The sequence below is a fragment of the Caenorhabditis remanei genome, chromosome V, assembly GCF_010183535.1.
Source record: "Caenorhabditis remanei strain PX506 chromosome V, whole genome shotgun sequence".
In the NCBI taxonomy this organism is placed as follows: domain Eukaryota; kingdom Metazoa; phylum Nematoda; class Chromadorea; order Rhabditida; family Rhabditidae; genus Caenorhabditis; species Caenorhabditis remanei.
In genome coordinates this window covers 4,844,206-4,862,580 of record NC_071332.1, presented here as the reverse complement: position 1 = coordinate 4,862,580, position 18,375 = coordinate 4,844,206, and the positions used below count along the sequence as shown (strand labels likewise).

Here is an 18,375-nt window from a genome sequence, read left to right as displayed (position 1 = left end):
AACTTCACAATGTATCTAATAGAATCAAATGTTAATAAGTTTGTTATTGGAATGAATCAAAAGTTGCTTTTTCGCGCTAAAGTGCAGAGCCGTATTCTAACCGTTCGCGATTTTTGGAAACGGACCGTTCGCGACTAGCCAGTCATGAAAATAACCGTAACGGATCAGAAACCTGGAAACTGAAAAAAAACTTTACCTGTGCACTAAATAACTATAACAGCTGAAAACAGAGATGTATGTCCACCAATTGATGTCAGTCATATCATTTATTCGGTACACAGTTTTATTGAAAATTTAGAAAATGGAGGAAGTTTCAGAATGGTTACTGTATCTGATGTAAGAAAGTTTAAGATTACAATTAATCGTTCCCTGAGAAAACCAAATCATCGAGATCTCTTCCAAGTTCATTCACATGCCAAACAACGGAAGCATGACGATGACTATAATAGCTGAAAGCAAAGATGTACACCAATCCCAGTCAGTTATAGTTACCACTTCCGTTCTCCCTGTTGTTGTTGCCACTTGTTGATGATTTCCTCCGAATAGTTCTTAAACCCATAATTAGATTTTTCGAGACGTATTGAAACTTACTTGTCAATGCAGACCGGTAATCTGAGACAACCGTCATAATAATAAGTGCATCAATTGGGGGATAAGAACAGAATAAGCTATAAATAATTCCAGTTTGATACGAGAATTTGAAGTTGAAGAACGGTGCTAAAAGTACTGGAAATATAGGCATATGGAACAATACGGTGGGAACGCCTATTTGAAGAAGTAGTGTCTTAAAGAATTGCTTCTGAAGACGTTGATGTACATCTGAGAAGTTCTTTAGCTTTTCGTTCATCTGCAAATGCATTGATGTTCCACAAAATATCATTATAGCGTATTGAATCAGCTGGAACATAAAGTTAACTTTGGCAATATGTAGATAACGAAAAAAGAATACCAGAATTGAAACAGTTCCAGCTATCATAGTGACACTTTGCCATCGTAATTTGTACTCGTTGGTTGATTGATCAATATTCTATAATTCAATTGTAAACCTTCTCGTACTCCGATAGACTTACATATGCAACTAGAATAAATATTGCAGAGTTGTCCACACTGATGTTATAAACTTTCTCAAATTCTTCCCTGATGTAATCCTTGGAATAACTATTGGGATACAGGCAGAAGTAGACCAAGGCGCTCCAGGCAACCCCAAAGAATGTAACATAGAAAACCCAGACCACAGATTTCCAGCCATGGAAAAGGATCTCCAAGATTTGTGTGCTGAAATAGTTCAGAACTTAGTTCACGAAATATAACAAAAACTTACTTGACAAGAACCAAATACCGATAAATGAATTGAACAGCCACAAATGAAATTAATGAAGAATAAATACCAGAATAAGCAACTAACAATGCCTGAACTAGGTATCTCCACGTGGAAATATCCACGGATAGACTGAAATAGATAAACGAAATGTTATAGTTGTGAATGAATGGACGAGCCAACATCTCGGTACAAGAGAATAATAAACCAAGTACTCCAAAAATTATAATCATGTATTTATAAACTCCAACTATATTTTGAGTGTGTTTAGCAGTTAGATATATCAAAAGTGAGTTGCAAATCAAGGCGGAGATGAATGCAAATTCTGCGATGGTTCGAGATGCATTTTGTAAATTCAGAGAAGTCATGACTGAATGAAAGAGATGTGTGAAATAAAAATAATGTATATCTGACAACAATGCTCGCAGATTTTTCTTGTAGACAGTCGAAACCCACGTGCTACTGATAAATAATTGGCCGAAAAACATAGATCCAATCAACTTTTCGACACTAGAACACATCGACAATGTACGATTCAAGTAGACGAACATCTGCTTGTTTTCAAAGACGTTCAATTTCCTATCTTCTACGTTCTGTCTTGATTACCTCATTTCCGTTTTCAGGTAGCTCTGAAAGCAAAACAGGGAAAATGTGACTTCTAGAAAACAAGCGTCACAGTAATTCTCCGATAGCTCGAATGTGGTGGGACTAAAGCATGCATTCAGGGGCTGTGCGAAAAGAAACTTTTCGGAAAAACTTTTTTTTTCGAAAACTTCTTACCGAAAAATCGAAAAAAAAATTTCGAAAGTTTTTGACCCAAAAATTCTTTAAAATTTTTTAAAGAAAATCTTAAATTTTTTTAAAAATTTGTATTAAGACTTGATACTTTCATGGACAGACCACCACAAACCTGTGTTTAAGTACAAAACCAGAAGAAATTTCAGGAAAAATCGGAAAATCACAACTTTTGCTTCTTAATTTTTGAAAATTTCACGAGAAATTACCAAACTTTTCGAACGTTTCATTTTTGAAAACTATCCGATAATTTTTCGCACAGCCCTGTTACATTCGGAAGGTAATACTATCTCTGTTTGTTTGTTTTTTTATAGCGAATATTCATAGAAGTTTCTAAAATATCTGTAAACCGAGATGAGAGAAATCTGAATTTAGCTGGTTGAGTAATTTCATGGAAACTAAGTTCTTGCACACCGATATATCTGATCCCGCTCTTTCTGAATCGCGGATACTGAGTATTCGATCCATTGGTCTTGTTCTCAAGTTCTCATGTTACAAAACAACGCTTTGCTATTCCAGTTCTTGTTGGCCAGCGAGAAGACTAATTGAATTATTGTCTTACATCAGAAACAAAGTACAGTCACAGACTACAACACGCAGAGTGTATTTTAATGTGTACGATTGGCGCTGGTCAATGATTTCATAGTTTATTACTTCAGAAAAAAACAAAATATTTACATACAAGAATTATCGGTTACAATCACGTTTAATTAATCCCGCTTCAATTTCTTCACCAACATGCCAGTTATTTTCTTGGCTGCAAAGTATATCACTAGAAGTACCAATAACACAATAGATGCCAAGAATCCGAAAACATCTAACAAGTAGAACTCGATGAAAGTCATATTTCGAATGTTGCAGTCAAGTCCAGGTTGCTCACCAAATCTTGAAAAATAAAACTGATTTAGAAGAAGAGACTGCCAGTGAAACTTACTCTGCTGCAAATTCAGCATGCCTCACTAACAACTCTTTCGGCTTCATCGGTTGATTTTCCAGCCTTTTCGCCAGATTCAAGGCGTTCTCAGTGATAGATTTATCAAAAAGAATTCTATGAATTGCAGATTGTAAAGCCTTATAATCCGCCAAGTCAAATTTAGATATCTCAATGGCTCCGTTATGTCTCGCCAACATTTTTGCATTTCGGAGCTGATCAGCGAACAACGGACAAAGAATTGCAGGTTTTCCTAGGTAACTCAATTCGTTCACACTTCCAAGACCTCCATGAGTCAAAAACGCGGAGAGTCGGGAGTCGGCTGGAATGTATTCAAAAATTTATTCATTTTTCCAGTTGTAGGTCATGACTAACCGAGTAAGGCGGTCTGCGGAATCCATTTATTGAACACAATGTTCTCTGCACCCTGCGAGAAACCGGTTTCCTCCGACTCGTATTTCCAGATGAATGTGACATTTTTGAACGATTTCATGACTTTGACAAAGTTTTGTCTGAAATTCACTATCAGAGAGATGGGTTTTGGATGACTCACTTATAAGACTCTGGCATGTAAATCGACTTGAACATAGATCCAAAAGAGACAAGGATGGAATGGGGCCTAGCTTCAAGAATTTTGTTCCATTTCTGCAAACAAATTGGGAATAAATGAGTCAAACAGTTTGCTATACCTCATCAAGCTTCTCACTCCTCAACTTCTTCACATCTACCGTAAGCCCTCCGACTTGAATCGTTTTTGCAAGCATTGGACGGGGGTAGTCTATGTAAGGGTTCGAGTTGACGAATACATACGGAGCCTGATGGTAGACAGACTGAAATTTACTTCAGATGTTTCGTATGTTATCAGGATAACAAACTTACCTCCAACTCCAGCCGCTTTGTAGGGTCATGCAACGTTTTCCATTTCGGATACTCAAGAATTATCTTCCCCAGGAAATAGGAGATTGTGTTTGTTAGCCTCTCTTGGAAGTTCATAATATTCCCAAAGTTAGTGAAGTATCCTGACAGATAGCTCGGACTGGCAGGTTCTCCGCACAGCTCTGCTAGTCTTCCATCATGAGTCACCGAAGTGACTGGAATGAAGACTGGAATTTCGAGATATTCTTGAATTGCTTTCGCCATGAACATAAAGGATTCAAATAGAATGACATCATACTTTGGTCTTGACTCTTTTAGTTCATCCAGCACATCCGTTTGCCGTTTTACATCTGAAAGTTATCAGCAATGCCTAGAAATCACAGAGGATAACGTACTCGCATAAACTTTCTCAAAAATCTTCATGAATCCCTGATAACTTGGAATCGTTTCCAGCATACTTCCCTCTTCTGTCCAGTATCTTGAGAAGTCACCAGACTCCATTAGACTCGAGATTTGGTCGAGTTCTTCTGTTGTCTGGAAATATAAATTGGGTAGTGGCAGCGATTCCAGTTAGCTTACCTCCATATACACGATGTCTTTTGTTGACTTGGTGTATGGTCTGCCACGGAACTTTGAGGCAATGAGGATATTGAGAATGGTCTGGAAAAAGGGGAGTTGGTAAGCATATCTCTTAATTTATTATTAGTATCACAACGTCAGTTCTACAGAGTATGAGAGACGCAGAGAAGTTAGACTGTCTAGCTTCTCTGTGACTTCCTATCTTACAAGGCATATATCTCATAATCTAGACAAGCTACCAGAAGTCTGTCCCCTGTGAAAAAGGAGAATGATATTTGTTCTACAAACCAGAGTTGCATGGAAGTGAAATTTTCTTATCCGGAAGTCGGAAGTCGGAAGTGAATTTCCTTATCCGGAAGTCGGAAGTCGGAAGTCGGAAGCGATTTTCATTATCTGGATGTCGGAAGTCGGAAGTCGGAAGTGAATTTCCTTATCCGGAACTCGGAACTCGGAAGTCGGAAGTGAAAAACGCCCGGAAGTCGGAAGTCGGAATTCGATTTTTCTCAAACTTTCAAAAACTCCAAGAGAAAAATCATAAAATTCGCGAAAATCAGTGGAAAACTAGTTTTTGGCTGAAGAAAAGCCTATTTTCTGTCCTTTTAGACAAATTTTCCATGCATTTTTGCGAAATGCACTTTTCGAAAATTCCACAGTTATAGAATGACGGAAGTCGGAAGTAAAATTCCTTATCCGGAAGTCGGAAGTCGGAAGTGAATTTTCTTATCCGGAAGTCGGAAGTCGGAAGTGAATTTTCTTATCCGGAAGTCGGAAGTCGGAAGTCGGAATGGAAAAATTGCCCGGAAGTCGGAAGTCGGAATGGAAAAATTACCCGGAAGTCGGAAGTCGGGAGTCGGAATTCCATGCAACTCTGCTACAAACTCGGCATAAAAATTTAGAAATTGGCCGAGTTGGGACAAAGTACCAGTGGTTCTAACGACGAACTTTGAACCTTTGTTTCTCGTAGAGGACCATTCTTAAACAAGGGTATATCATTATAATCAGCTACTTTTCAGCTGTCGAATGATATAAGCAACTGACGGAGTCTCGTTAACGACGGTTACAAAGAAAAGAAGTTTTCGACTAAAAAATATTTTGAAACGGTACCAAGTGTTGTTTGCCTAACCTCAATTTATCTGAGTTTAACTCTGAAAATCTGAAATTCCACATTTTACAGATTTCTACAAGCTCACCACATTATGTCCAGCATCCGACAAAGAGTCCGCCACTTTTCCCATAAACGTTGAATGACTGTGTCCGAATTGTGGGGAAACCACTAGATAGTTGAACGCAGATGTCGAGGGAAGAATCAGAAGACCAACGAACAAAACTGCGATTAATTTCATTTTCTCCGCCAGAAAACGTATCTCTCCAGACGTTCACACCCCTTTATATATATGGTCTGCTGGCTAATGTGTTGACTTCTGTTAACTACAGTTTTTTTTTGTAGTTTGTGACATTTATACAACAATTGGGGGAGGAATAATGATGTGAGTCAGAGTGGAGAAATCACAATTCGAGTTACTATCATGTTTGTTTTTAAAAAGTACGTGAGCCATTTGAAACGTGGGGGGGGGGGGGCGGAAAAATCAGAAAACGAGGTTGATTTCCATGACAAGAGGGTGTTGATACTATCTTGTCCACGTGAATTTGTCGTGTCTTTTCTGACTTGAGGCAATCAAGAGATTGTTGTCTGTGATCATGAACTATTAGTAGGGTAACTGTTGTTTTCTGCTGATCGGAAATGGGTTTGGAGGAGAAACGAAGATAAGGATGGGATAGGTGTCAAACTGTTTCGTTCGTTTGAAAAAAGTAATAATTGAAAAAAAAATTGTCTAGACAATGTTTATCATAATTTTACAGCACTTAGGAAAGTGTAATAAGAGATACGAACGTCCCGTTGTCTGGGGAAGATTTTCTATGATGAAAACTTGAAATTAGAACTTTAAGCAGCCGCAATATGTGTTGGGGTTTAGGGTAGATCAAATTTATGTTCCTCTCCCTTTGTAACTGGCAGCCATTCGGATATGCCTAAAGATGGGCCCATGGTGAGCCAGCTAACTAAGGAGTGTCTGACTTCTCTGTGCCGTTTTTCACTTGAAGATTCAGTCAGTTGGTTTAAAGTGCTGTATCTTGAAAAGTAGACAAGTTTCAAAAAAAAATTGTAGGCCACAAAAATAAAGGCTTACCACATCTTTAAAATTGATAAATTTATGCTACATAATCTACTTATCGAGATAAGATCAAAACTCTAAAGAGTGAGATGGCGCAGAGAAACCATAGGACTTTTACAAACGTCCGATTCTATGTAAATGTTTGATATTTCATTTGGTCTGATCGTTCTCTGTACACGTTATCAACATTAGGTTTTATCTATATGACGAAAAAGAATCACTTTTTCCAATAGAAATCTGGTGTTACTACCCCTGATCAACTGTGCCCGTATTAGAGCGGCCCCAATCGAATCTGGTACGAATTAGAAGTTCTGAAAGACCAATCTTAGAATTATATACATATCTAATACGTTCTTTGAAAAAAAAAAACAAATTGAAAAGCTACTATACGAGCTTTGTATCATCAAACAATTACATGTGTTAATTTTTGATTCTACGATTATGAAATCTGCATCCGAATAATTGTCCAATTCTCAAAAATAGTCCCTCATATAAAACTGTTTTGATTCAGGAAGTCTCTCCAAAAAGAGCCAAAGGGACATCATAACCCCAACTCTTCAACCAATCTTCAATGCATGGTAACGATGTAGTCGATGGGGATTCTTCTTCTCAGAACGGTCATCATTTCAAACGTCTTCCACTTTTTTTGCAGGATTCGACTGCGTTGTTTCAAGTTTCAAGGAAGTTCCGTGTTAACACGAATTTAAATGTTGTTTTGTGGTAAAAAGTGAGGGACCGAAATCTGATAGTTTTTTGTTTTTATCCCTATCACAACAGAAAAAAAAACATTGAAAATATCGGATGTCGTTTTCTTTCGCTGCAAGCAATACGAACTAACTATTTTGATATCTTTGAAATTGTTTTGACTGCAACTCGATAAATCCATAAAACTGCATCCAGAATGGTTTCGGATTCTCAGCTACAGTACCGCTCAAAAGGTAATCAACTTTCCCTGTTTTTAGTGGAAAATGACCAACTTTGACAGTATATTTCGGTGTCACCTGAATGTCCGATAAACTTTATTTTGTATGGTCTGAACAGAGCAAAAATAGAAAATATTTTTTTTAGTTGACCATTTTTTTGTAGCGGCACTCTCTTGAAAGTTACAGGTTGTCAAAATAAAAAGCTCCAAAATTTCGCTAATATGCACTGAAATTAGCCTGTTTCAGGGAAAACAGCCAAAAGTTGATAAGCTTTTGAATGGTATTGTAACTACTCGGATCAGAACATGGAAGGAACCGGAATAGGAGTAAATTGCGGCGTTTTTCATAATAGCAGGTTCTGACTCAACTGGTTGGAAGAAAATGTTCACTGGATCTCAAATCTTGTTTTGTCAATTTTTCCTCGAAGAAATCTGAAATTGCGCATTTAGCCTGGTGGTGTCTACAATCTGATTCATAATTCCATGTTATCCATCTCTCTCTTTTAATTTCTATTTTTCCTTCACGTTCCCTGTCTGTCACCACGGGTTTCCTGTCGGCTCCTTTCAATCCGTATTGCTCTGCAGAGAGCTCAGAACTTTTTTCACTACACCAAAACCACTTATCCAACTCCTCGTCGTCCCGCGAAAAAAAGTTTCTGAATAATTCACGCCGAGGCTGGCAGGCGGGGACGCTAAATTCTAAATTAGCATTCATTTTATGGCATTGACTTTAGTGCTTTGGACCCTTCCCCCCAAATTGGGGGAAGGGTCCACTTTATTTGATTCGTTTTTTGGCGGGATTCGGACACCTCATTAAAGCATTTGAAACGCTCTGATAATTAGGGGGAGGGGTTCGGCTTGACATGAATCCCGGATTCTTGGACCCCCAGAGTTAGTTGAGCGCGCGGGAGGTCGTTTAGGTCGTTACCACATCATAAACAAGATGCTCATCCCCCCCTGGTCCCGGCTATCATTGAGTAGTGTATTCCTCTTTTATTTCTCTGGCGGCTTCTGTTACTACTGGCGCTAAACATACATACAACATACCTCATCCCTCCCCCCTCTCTCGAGGGAGCGACTCATTGAGGCACAGCCAATACACCTAGGCGGAATTGAATTGAGACAGCCGCTTAGTCTTCGTTTTGTAAAACTTCGAAACTTCATTTCTCTCATGTGGTCTTTCTCCCCGTTTTTTCGTTTGCTGAAGATAATAGAATAACAGAACCAAATTGAGGGGGGAAGAGGGCGGTTGGAGGGGAGACAGGCGGAACCAAAAAAGTTTTTGGAGACAGTTTTTGGTAATGAAGTAGGACCTCTTTTATAAGGGCATAGTGATTGATTTCTGGATCCATATGAGCTTCCAGGATCTTTGCCATTTGACGACTTTTGAAGGAAACCAAATTTTCGGCCTGGTTTTCAAGGCTTTTTTTCCGGCTTCAAAAAAGGTACCTATTGATTTCTACCAAATGTTTTGATTTTTTTAAAATTTTACATCAAAAATTCAATTGTTTTTACTATCTTTTAATTGAATTCTGAAGTATAGTTAAAAATTCAACATTTTTGGAAAAAAAATCAAAAAGTTTCAAATTTTCGTTCAAAATTAAGTTCAAATTTTTTAAGCCGGTTCTTCGGGATGGGCCGTGAAAATTCTTGTCATGGCCCGGCCCGTTGCAAGTATGTAATTTTCGAACCTAGAGCAAAAAGTTGATCCCTGTCTAAAAAGGTCAAAAGTGTCAATTTTCATAAAACCTCCTTTTTTTCTAATGAGCACATCCGATTTGGATTAGATGACCAAAACTTTTATAATTTGATCTTGTCTGAAAAATGATGTTATTTTTTTGATTTTCCACGTTCTACATTCAGAAATCAAGCTTTTTTACTGGCTATTTCAATAAAAGTTTGCGAGCATTTTCTGGTGTCATGGACTGCTCCAGATTTTCAAGTTTATATTTTTTGGGTAGAAAATTTCTTGAATTTCAATTTTGTAGTTGACAACTTTTTGATAGCTTTTCTAGGTTATGCGCGTTTGAACTTTCCGGACTAAACCAGGAGATAGTGAGAGACGCAGAGAAACGAGACGCTCTGACTCCTCTGTGCTCTCTCAGTTGTTACTACCTAACTTTGAAGGCGAATAACTCGAAGGCGAGAGGAGCTAGCAAAAAGTTGTCAACTACAAAAATGAAGATCTAGATTTGATCTACATGATTCATTCAAGATTTAAATATTGAGACATTTTCTGACTTTGAAATGAAATGCCAAACTTGACCGATTTTAAAAGTTTTCCCTGGCTTTTCTGTCGATTTTTGAGTAAATACCTTGGTTTTGAAGTTTGAAAAAAATTTCCCTGTTAACCAATCTGCTGGTTTAACAAATCTGAAAAATGTAGCTTTTTTGTAGTCCATTTGGTTAAAAACAGATCCTTATTTTGCTAGAAAACTCGTCAGATCTCCCGCCATACTTCCTTGTAAATAGTACTTTTAACTAGTGTTATTATTATTATGCCGGTAGAGCGCACTTTCCAACTCTTCATCACTCTCATACCTACCGACCTTCTGAAAGTGCACACACTTATCTCCTTCTCTCTCTCTCCAAAGTTATGAATACATCCTCCGTGAGAAACAACTCCAGAAGAAGTTCCGCCAAAACTTGCTCGCCGAGCTTCCGCTTCTCTCTACTACGGGGACCCTCTCCAAAAAGGAAGATAATGACGTTTTTCCGGATGGTTCCTGTTCCTGTCCCCCCCCCCTGTCCACTTTCATTTATACTTTTTCTCGTTTCTGTTTGGTTTCCTTTGTTTATCCCCCGGCGGATCTGAGAAGTTTATTTTATATTTCATTTTTATTCCGTCCCCCCAATCTCTAAGCAGTCACCCACTTCCAGATGGTCCTAGTGTCCCCCCAAATAAACAATTCAGAAATAATATTTTCAGCCGCTTCTCCTTTCTCCTCTCTTCAATTCTTTTCATTCATTTCTCTGTATTTGACATCTACTTCATTCTTCTCTCTTGTCTCGATTCTTCTCTTTTCTCTTTGGTTTTTCCTTTTATTCACGACGCCGCCACGTCATTAAAAATTAGTCAGGATTCAGAAGTGTATGCCACGCCATGCATAAATATTCTTGGTTCTTTTTCTGAAAAGAAAGGAAAAGAAGAAAAGAATTTGCATAGAATTTTTGAACTTGAGTTCTTCAGGCTTCCATGCACTCTTCGGTATGAGCCGTTTTAGTGGAAAGTCTTTGATTTTTTTTTTGAATGGAATAGACCAAAAGTTTTATTTTTATAGTAGAAAACATGTAATAAACTTCTTCAGTTGTTGAAGTACGCATATTCATAGATACCTGATTGACAACTTTTTGATAACTCTCCTTGCTTGGAGCTATCGGCGTTTAAAGTTACCTGCTTTGTAGGCGTGAGAGAAGACATATAGGGCGCAGAGAAGCTAGAGTGTCTGACTTCTCTACGTCTCTTGTCTCTCTATCTAGAAACCCTTACAGTTTGCTGTTGTGGATTTGATAAAACATAATAAAAGTTGTTTTATAAGATGAAGTGGAGAGCGCAGAGAAATCAGACACTCTAGCCTCTCTGCAGTCTCTCCCTTCCTCTGTTTCAGTTCTCTGACTTTCAATACGCATATCTCAAAATCGTTAGGAGCTATCAAAAAGTTGTCAATTACAAAAATATAGCTCTAAACTTGATCTTTGTTTTTGTAGTGGATAGTTTTTTAGTAAAAACACAGGGTTTTTGAGTTATGAAGCTTCGAAGGCAGAAGCCTTAAACTGAGAGATTTAGGAGAGAAGCAGAGAAGTCAGACTGTCTAACTTCTCTGCGCTCTCTGCGTCTTTTCCTTCAGCTATTTGACATCTCAACTATGAACAAGACAAGCTTCTTACAACCACGCTCTACCGAAACCAAAGAGAATTGTGTGCGAAATTGAGAGATTCAGAGAAAAATATACATTTTTCAAGGGCAGTTCGGTAGAGCGCAGTAGTAGGGACAGTGCCGACCTAATATATCTCAATAGCTATCGAAAAGCAATCAGCAAACAAAGTAGGCATTTTTCATCGGAAAACAATCAAACTTTTGAAAAATGTTTTGACTAATGACATTTTCTCCCCTTGTTTATCCCTCCCTCACATCTCAATAATCTGCGATTTCTCTCCTCTGGTTGCATTCAGTAATTTATCGTCGGCAACTCTTTGCGTCCTCTTCTGATAACATTCCCATGAGTGTTCTCTTCTTTTCTTGTTTTCACAACATCTTCTTGAGTGGGAGCACACACTTCCTTCCGGTGCCTAACCCGATTATCGTTATGAAGATGATGTCGTGACATAGAAAAAAACGACAGGGGGAGAAGGGTTATGAATTTCTTTGGGGATTCAGAATCAGGGGAAGAAGGAAAAGGAATATTTGCTCGGGGCGATTCTCCAATTCGGTTCCTCCTTCTTCTTTTTCTTCTCGATTCATTACACACCCCATCCATTTTCCAATTTCTACTACATCTTCGTCGTCTCTGCTTACGTCTTCTTCCTTTTTTTCTCCTTGGCTCCTGGAAGAAAAGAAAAAGAAATAAGAGAGAGAGAGGACATCGTTTAGTATCTTTTAGGCATCTACTCCTGTCTCCCTCCGCCCCCCCCCTTCTTCCAATATCCCCCTCTGAATGTGATTTGTTTATTTTCCTTTATTTTCAGCCCCCATTTCCACTTGACCCCCATAGTTGAAGCATCCCTGATGTGAATCATCGATGCGCCACGTCCCATTTGCGACTCTATTTATCGTCATTATCAATGTGCAGCTGACGTTCGAACAGTTGAATATCAGGGTGAGTTTGTTTTTGGGAGTTTTGAAGATCGAAACTAGCTAATCATTTTTGTAGTTGATCATTTTTTGATAGCTCTTTTAGTTTTTGAGGTATGAAGGTTCGAATTTCGGTCTCTGGAAATGAATAGGGTGCGCGATGTTCGTAATATCTCAAAAGTTAAAAGAGGTATTCAAAAACTGTCAACTACAAAAGTGAAGAGCTAGTTTTGATCTACACATTTTTATAAATTTCTTTAAATTAAAACAGATTATGAAGTTTTTGCACGTTTTCAAAGTTTGATCAAAGTATCTCCCAGTGACGGTAGAAAAGTCAACATTTTTGTTGTTTTATTGGGTTTTGTAGATTATTACTTTTGTTCTCCTGCAAAAAAAATGTTTTGATAAAATTCGAGATTAATGCGCGATTTGAGATTGAAATCAGAGAGCGTGATCGCAAACGAGATCGCTTTGCACCTTCAAACCCTCATATCTCAAAATCGAGACATTTTTTCAAAAACTAATCAATTACAAACCTGTAGACCAAGACTTTTACAACATTTTTGTAGTTGACAACTTTTTGATAGCTTCTTCCAATCTTGAGATACACGTCTTCAAAGATGGGCGCCTCCAACAGGGCGCGATGAAGAGAGAGGGAGAGACGCATAGAAGCTAGAGTGTCTGATTTCTCTGCGCCTCATTTTTAAACTTGTTCTTCCAGAAAATCCAAACCACTGACAACACTCGCCGCCAGCAGCAACGGAACCGAAAGTCTGAGAATTTCGACCAGTACTCTCACTTTACAGACACGGGAGAGGTCAATGATCAACTCAAATACTATACTCATAGTTTCGAGCAGAAGGTTCGAGAAGCCGTCCGCGATGAGGAGTACATGCTGAAGAATCTGTGGTACGATTCGGATTATGTGATTCATGACTTGTGTGAACCACACAAGTCGGGTGGACAAACGGGCGAGCTGATATGGTCGGAATCAGGCGACCGTCTATTAAAAGTGATTGGGAACGGGGTAGTCGAAGACGGGTATAATATGTTCATGGCACCGGGACAGTCGCAAGGGAAACGAACGGATGTACACGTGGCGGTGTACATTGAGTCGATGTCGTCTTTCAAGGCACAATCTATGGATTTCGAGGTGGATATGTATTTGGCGATGGGATGGTTTGATAGGCGGTTGGCACATAATTGTACACATCCGATATTGGTGACTAGTAAGGTGAGTGGCCTACTGTAGTCAGTTAAAACCAGAAATTTTGGAATTTTAAATTTTTAAATCAGCATATTTATTTTTGTAGTTGACGGTTTTTTCACGATTTTAGTAATAGCTATTCACAATTTTAAGATATGGGTCTTTCAAAACCTGTGGGGTAGAGACGCAGGCAAACGAGAGTGTCTGCTTTCTCTGCGCTCTGTCTATTGACAGTTCTGATGACTTCTCTTTGAACGCTTGTATCTTTATTGCGTAATAAGTTATCAAGAAATAATCAACTACAAAAATAGAGATCTAGATTAGTGCTGTATTTTTGTAGTTGACAACTTTTTTCTGACTAGATTAGTTGTTGAGATACACGCCTTCAAAGTTTAGCAATTATTATTAAATCTTCTGACCATTTTAAAACTGTGTGGTGCATATTCAAAAACAGGCAGTTCTTCCACTAAAAGTCAAACGTTGGTTTGTTTCGTAACTCCTGTAGTTATATTTATAATCAAGGTTACTGCAAAATACCGTATTCCTACAGTAACCCATTTGAGTATCACGGCTCGTAGCTCGTAGAAATGGCTATACAGAAAATCACTCTGAAAAAATTCCATGCGCCTTTAAGCAGGTTATAATTCAATAACTCACCTTTCCAGCTAATCGCCGAACGAATGTGGTACCCGGACCTCTACTTCGTCAACTCCAAATACGCCTATCTCCAAGAAGTGACCACTCCAAACCTGATGGTCATTGTCTATCCGGACGGGCTCATCTTCAAAACGATGCGTCTCGACGTAACACTCTCGTGTATGATGGACTTGAAACTATTCCCACTGGACTATCAGGAGTGTCCGTTGACCATTCAGAGTTGTAGGTTTTATTGTTGTTTTTTAGGGTTTTCTAGTGTGTAGGCTTGCAACTTGCTCCAAAATCAGAATTGGGAGTTGAAAAATATACGAAAATGTAGAAGTTCTATGATTGTGACCTACTCAACTGCTTCATATAATAAAGGGTCGCATGTGATATGACACAGTCATGGAACTCGTGGAGATTTTCACCTTGGTATTTATATTTTCCGAATTAAAATGAAAGAAGTGATAATTGGTGTTTAATTAGGCTCCGCCCCAAAACTAGAGTTCTCTTCAGCCCCCTAAACCTGCTTGTCCCAATTGAGTCGAATATATGAACTGATTCATATTTTTTCTGTTCTCTGGCGAAAATCTTGTCCGAGAGGACTACACGGCCTCGCCGAATTACTCTTCCACCAAAGCTCCTTTTGGATCAGGAGAACGGGAATTGTAGCCTTTAGAGCGATGTTTACCATATTCTCCAATGATAAAAGTTTCTTAGAATTTTCTGAAGTAACATAAACTAAAATTTAAAAATACGGCATCAGTCTTTCTTTAAATTTTGAGTCAGCATCCTCACATACACTCACTTCTTCAATCCCAGTGACCTGTACCAGAGTACACAGGTCGTTCGCAAACGATCCGTTACGGATGCTTCGGACGATCGCGCACGGTCCATATCGGTACCGAAAACGAGACTCGTTATGGATCCGTAACCGACCTATTTGCGAACGTCCGTATATGGTCCGTACGCGATCCGTTCATTTCTGGTTGCTCTCCATGCTCCCCCCCCTTTCCATTTTTCCTTTTTTTAAGCAAAAAAAGCAAAATAATGACTCATTTATTTCAGAAAAAACATTAAAACAATTAAAAATTACAATTAAAAATTAAAGAAACATAGAAAAATCAACAAAAAACGAATAGAAATTTTATTTAAATATTCCTCATTTTTTGTCGATTTGTGTAGGTTTTGTGCCGATATCCATAATTCTGTCGATTTTTGAAGCCGAAATTCTATTGGAGTTGCCTCCGTCCTTTTCCGCGCCGCCGCACTTGAAGCTCTGAAAATATATATTTTTCTCATTTTTATCTAGAAATAAATCGCTCACTTACCGAAAAACTGCTCAAAAGTAGATGGTTTCTGCATCACTTATCGAAAAATGTTGAATTTGCGGCTCCTTATTCCTTGATTTGTATATCCGACAAGATTCTGAAAAATAGAAGTCATATACTGTATTTATAGGTCGCCGATAGACAAACCTCAACACAATTGTTGTCCATTTTGTTCGAATTGGTCTCCAGTAATTTTATCAGCCTGAAAAACCATGAAAAAGTAAATAAATCGAAGAAATTTGAGAAAAAATAGGAAAAAATATTCGAAATAAAAACAAAATTTGAGCTGGCCGCGAAAGAAAAAGTTAGTCCAATCATCCATATACGATCCGTTTGCGAGAGCAATCAGAGTCGCTCAGTAGGACGTCGTAAACCATCCTCACGCGATCTCGTATCCGAGCAGTGCGCGCACAGTCGATAGAAAAGTTGGACATCCATAAACGGTCCGTGTGCGAATGAGAAATACGAGTCGCGCGCGAACGACCTATCGCGAGAAGCGTCGTTACGGATCCATAAAGACTCCGCACAAGATTCGCATCCGTAACGCGTCTACTCGCGAACGACCTGTGTAGACCACAGTCATAGATCTCGTCGATACAAATTTTTTGGTTTCGAGACGTTCTAAACCTTATTAAAAAAAATAATCTTCCAGTTGCCTACATCGAGCAAATCGTCAACTTGACTTGGCGAGACGATCCGCCAAACTTTCCCATCGGATTCAACCCGGACATCAAACTAAACGATATGCAAATCACCAACAAACGATTCATCAAATGCGCAGGACCGTACCCGATGTTCCGTGGAGAGGCTCGATGGAGTTGTATTCAGGGATTTATAGTTATGAAGCGGCTAGTCTTATTTCATATTATTCAAACCTATATTCCTACAGGTATCTCTTTTGAAAAAATCCAACAAAAAACAGAGAGATATTCTAGGAATGCTCGTGTCAATATCATGGATGTCATTCTGGTTGGATCCGCGTGCGAGTCCCGCCCGTATCTCTCTAACCATCACCTCATTACTCACTTTGACGACGATGAGCAACGGAGCCCGTCAGGATTTACCGCAAGTCTCCTATATCAAGGCTCTCGATATTTGGTTGACTTTCTCGCAGGCGTTGATTTTTTTGGTGTTGTTGGAGTACTCGTTTGTGTCGTATTATATGACGAAACGGACGACGAATTGTTCGCATCGAAGTCTGTTTTATGAGGAGAGGGTTCAGGAGTGCAAGCGGGAGGAGAAGGTGGGTCAGATATGGAAGGGACTTGGAACGCTGATCTGAAATTAGGCTCCACCCCTAAAACCTAGCAAGTTTTTTTTCAAGTCCGGATTTTACACCTGCTCCTGTTCTGGGGGCGGAACCTAAAACGTGAGAAAAGAGCAATACGGTCCTGTTCATAACTCTGTTCATAATCGAAATTGTGAGAAGAAAAATATATCAAACTGTAGATATCGACAAGTGCCATGCATAGGATACACTACGGGAGGATTCAGGAGTATTGCTCGGCTGGAATTCCAGTCTTTCCCAAAATTTCTGATTTGACCCAGATTACGTCTTATGCATTGCACTTGTGGGGATGTACATTTTAGTATATTTTCTACTCTACTAGCTGTTTTGAGTTTTGGGCGAGTTTGGTCTTTTTCAGTGAAAATGGTTAACTTTGGAATCTTACCAGGGTGTCAAGAATCATTATTTTTAGGAAAAAAAATTTTGAGATTGCAGCGCGAAACCAGATCTTCTTTTTCGAAGTCGACCACTTTTTTGTACACGGCCTGCTTAGAGGACAGTTTGTTAACATTCTTCCATGAACGGTATCTATTTTCGAAGATGTGGAAGACAAAAGTTGTCAACCGTGATTCCTGACACCCTACTAGATCCCAAAGATCCCAAAGTTCACCATTGTCCAATTGTAAACTATCAAACCCGCCCTCCATAAGGTCTTCCTTAAATTAACTTTCGAAAAATTCAGGCTCGAAAATCCATAGTCAATAACAACAAGGCTGCAACCACGAACAATACAGAGGGATCTGACTTGAATCGAAATAAAAAATCGCAACAATTCTCGCTGACTCACGGAATCTCCGCGTGCCTTAGTGAATCATCGGTAGGCTCTATTTATATTTGTTTATCCTAATTTCCGAATAAATAATTCGCAGGCGTTGATGTCAGTCACCCCAGTGCCGGGTCGTCTCTTCACCAAATTCGACACGAACAAGCCGTGTGCGAGGTGTTCGGAGAAGAACGAACGGATAGCAGTCAAGATTGATGAATGTTTGTTGTTTTTGTTATTTTCATGATATACATATATATTTATTTGCAGATAGCCGCTGGCTGTTTCCTACTGTCTTCACAATATTCTGTGTTTCCTACTGGCTCTACTTCACTTGGCGATCATCTGCTTCAGAGGGATAAGGGAGAAATGTGTTATGTGTATTATTGAAGAGCAATAATTTTTGTATTTTTTCCAATTTGTCTTTATGATAGAAGAACAATTGAACAAAATAAATATGAACGTATTTTTCGAGATTTCATTTTTAGAAAAGTTCTGACCGGAAGTGACAAAAATTTGATATTTTCCACACAGAAAAACACTACTTTTAAAAATATATCAGACCAAAAATCCATTGTTTTCTATTGTCTATTTTGACATTTTCAAAAAATCTCGTTTTCAAAAATTTTTGACATTTTCAAAAAATTATATTCTGAAACTGTAGTCGAGGTTCTTGATATCAATGCTGTTTACTTAAAGCATTGTTTTCGGAACATCTTTCTGTAAAAACCTGAAATTTTTGAACTTCCAGATTCCCGTTGCT

At 38.6% G+C, this 18,375-nt stretch overlaps 3 protein-coding genes across 3 annotated transcripts; 1 reads left to right on the top strand and 2 right to left on the bottom strand.

The window, feature by feature from the left end:
* Window positions 1-408: 408 nt before the first annotated feature.
* GCK72_017344 (uncharacterized protein) lies at window positions 409-1,503 on the bottom strand (the record flags this gene model as incomplete). Its single annotated transcript, XM_053732039.1, has 5 exons — window positions 409-548; window positions 592-898; window positions 950-1,027; window positions 1,071-1,275; window positions 1,322-1,503. The coding sequence occupies 5 exons, from the start codon at window positions 1,501-1,503 to the stop codon at window positions 409-411; spliced, it is 912 nt and encodes a 303-aa protein (XP_053580952.1).
* Window positions 1,504-2,823: 1,320 nt separating this feature from the next.
* On the bottom strand, window positions 2,824-5,842 carry GCK72_017343 (uncharacterized protein; the record flags this gene model as incomplete). Its single annotated transcript, XM_053732038.1, has 9 exons — window positions 2,824-2,998; window positions 3,048-3,366; window positions 3,420-3,556; window positions 3,607-3,689; window positions 3,734-3,874; window positions 3,924-4,270; window positions 4,316-4,454; window positions 4,500-4,580; window positions 5,690-5,842. The coding sequence occupies 9 exons, from the start codon at window positions 5,840-5,842 to the stop codon at window positions 2,824-2,826; spliced, it is 1,575 nt and encodes a 524-aa protein (XP_053580951.1).
* Window positions 5,843-12,331: 6,489 nt separating this feature from the next.
* Window positions 12,332-17,974, top strand: GCK72_017342 (uncharacterized protein; the record flags this gene model as incomplete). Its single annotated transcript, XM_003090312.2, has 8 exons — window positions 12,332-12,409; window positions 13,106-13,618; window positions 14,257-14,470; window positions 16,214-16,450; window positions 16,497-16,804; window positions 17,532-17,666; window positions 17,719-17,833; window positions 17,883-17,974. 8 exons carry the CDS (start codon window positions 12,332-12,334, stop codon window positions 17,972-17,974), a joined length of 1,692 nt encoding a protein of 563 aa, XP_003090360.2.
* Window positions 17,975-18,375: the final 401 nt, after the last annotated feature.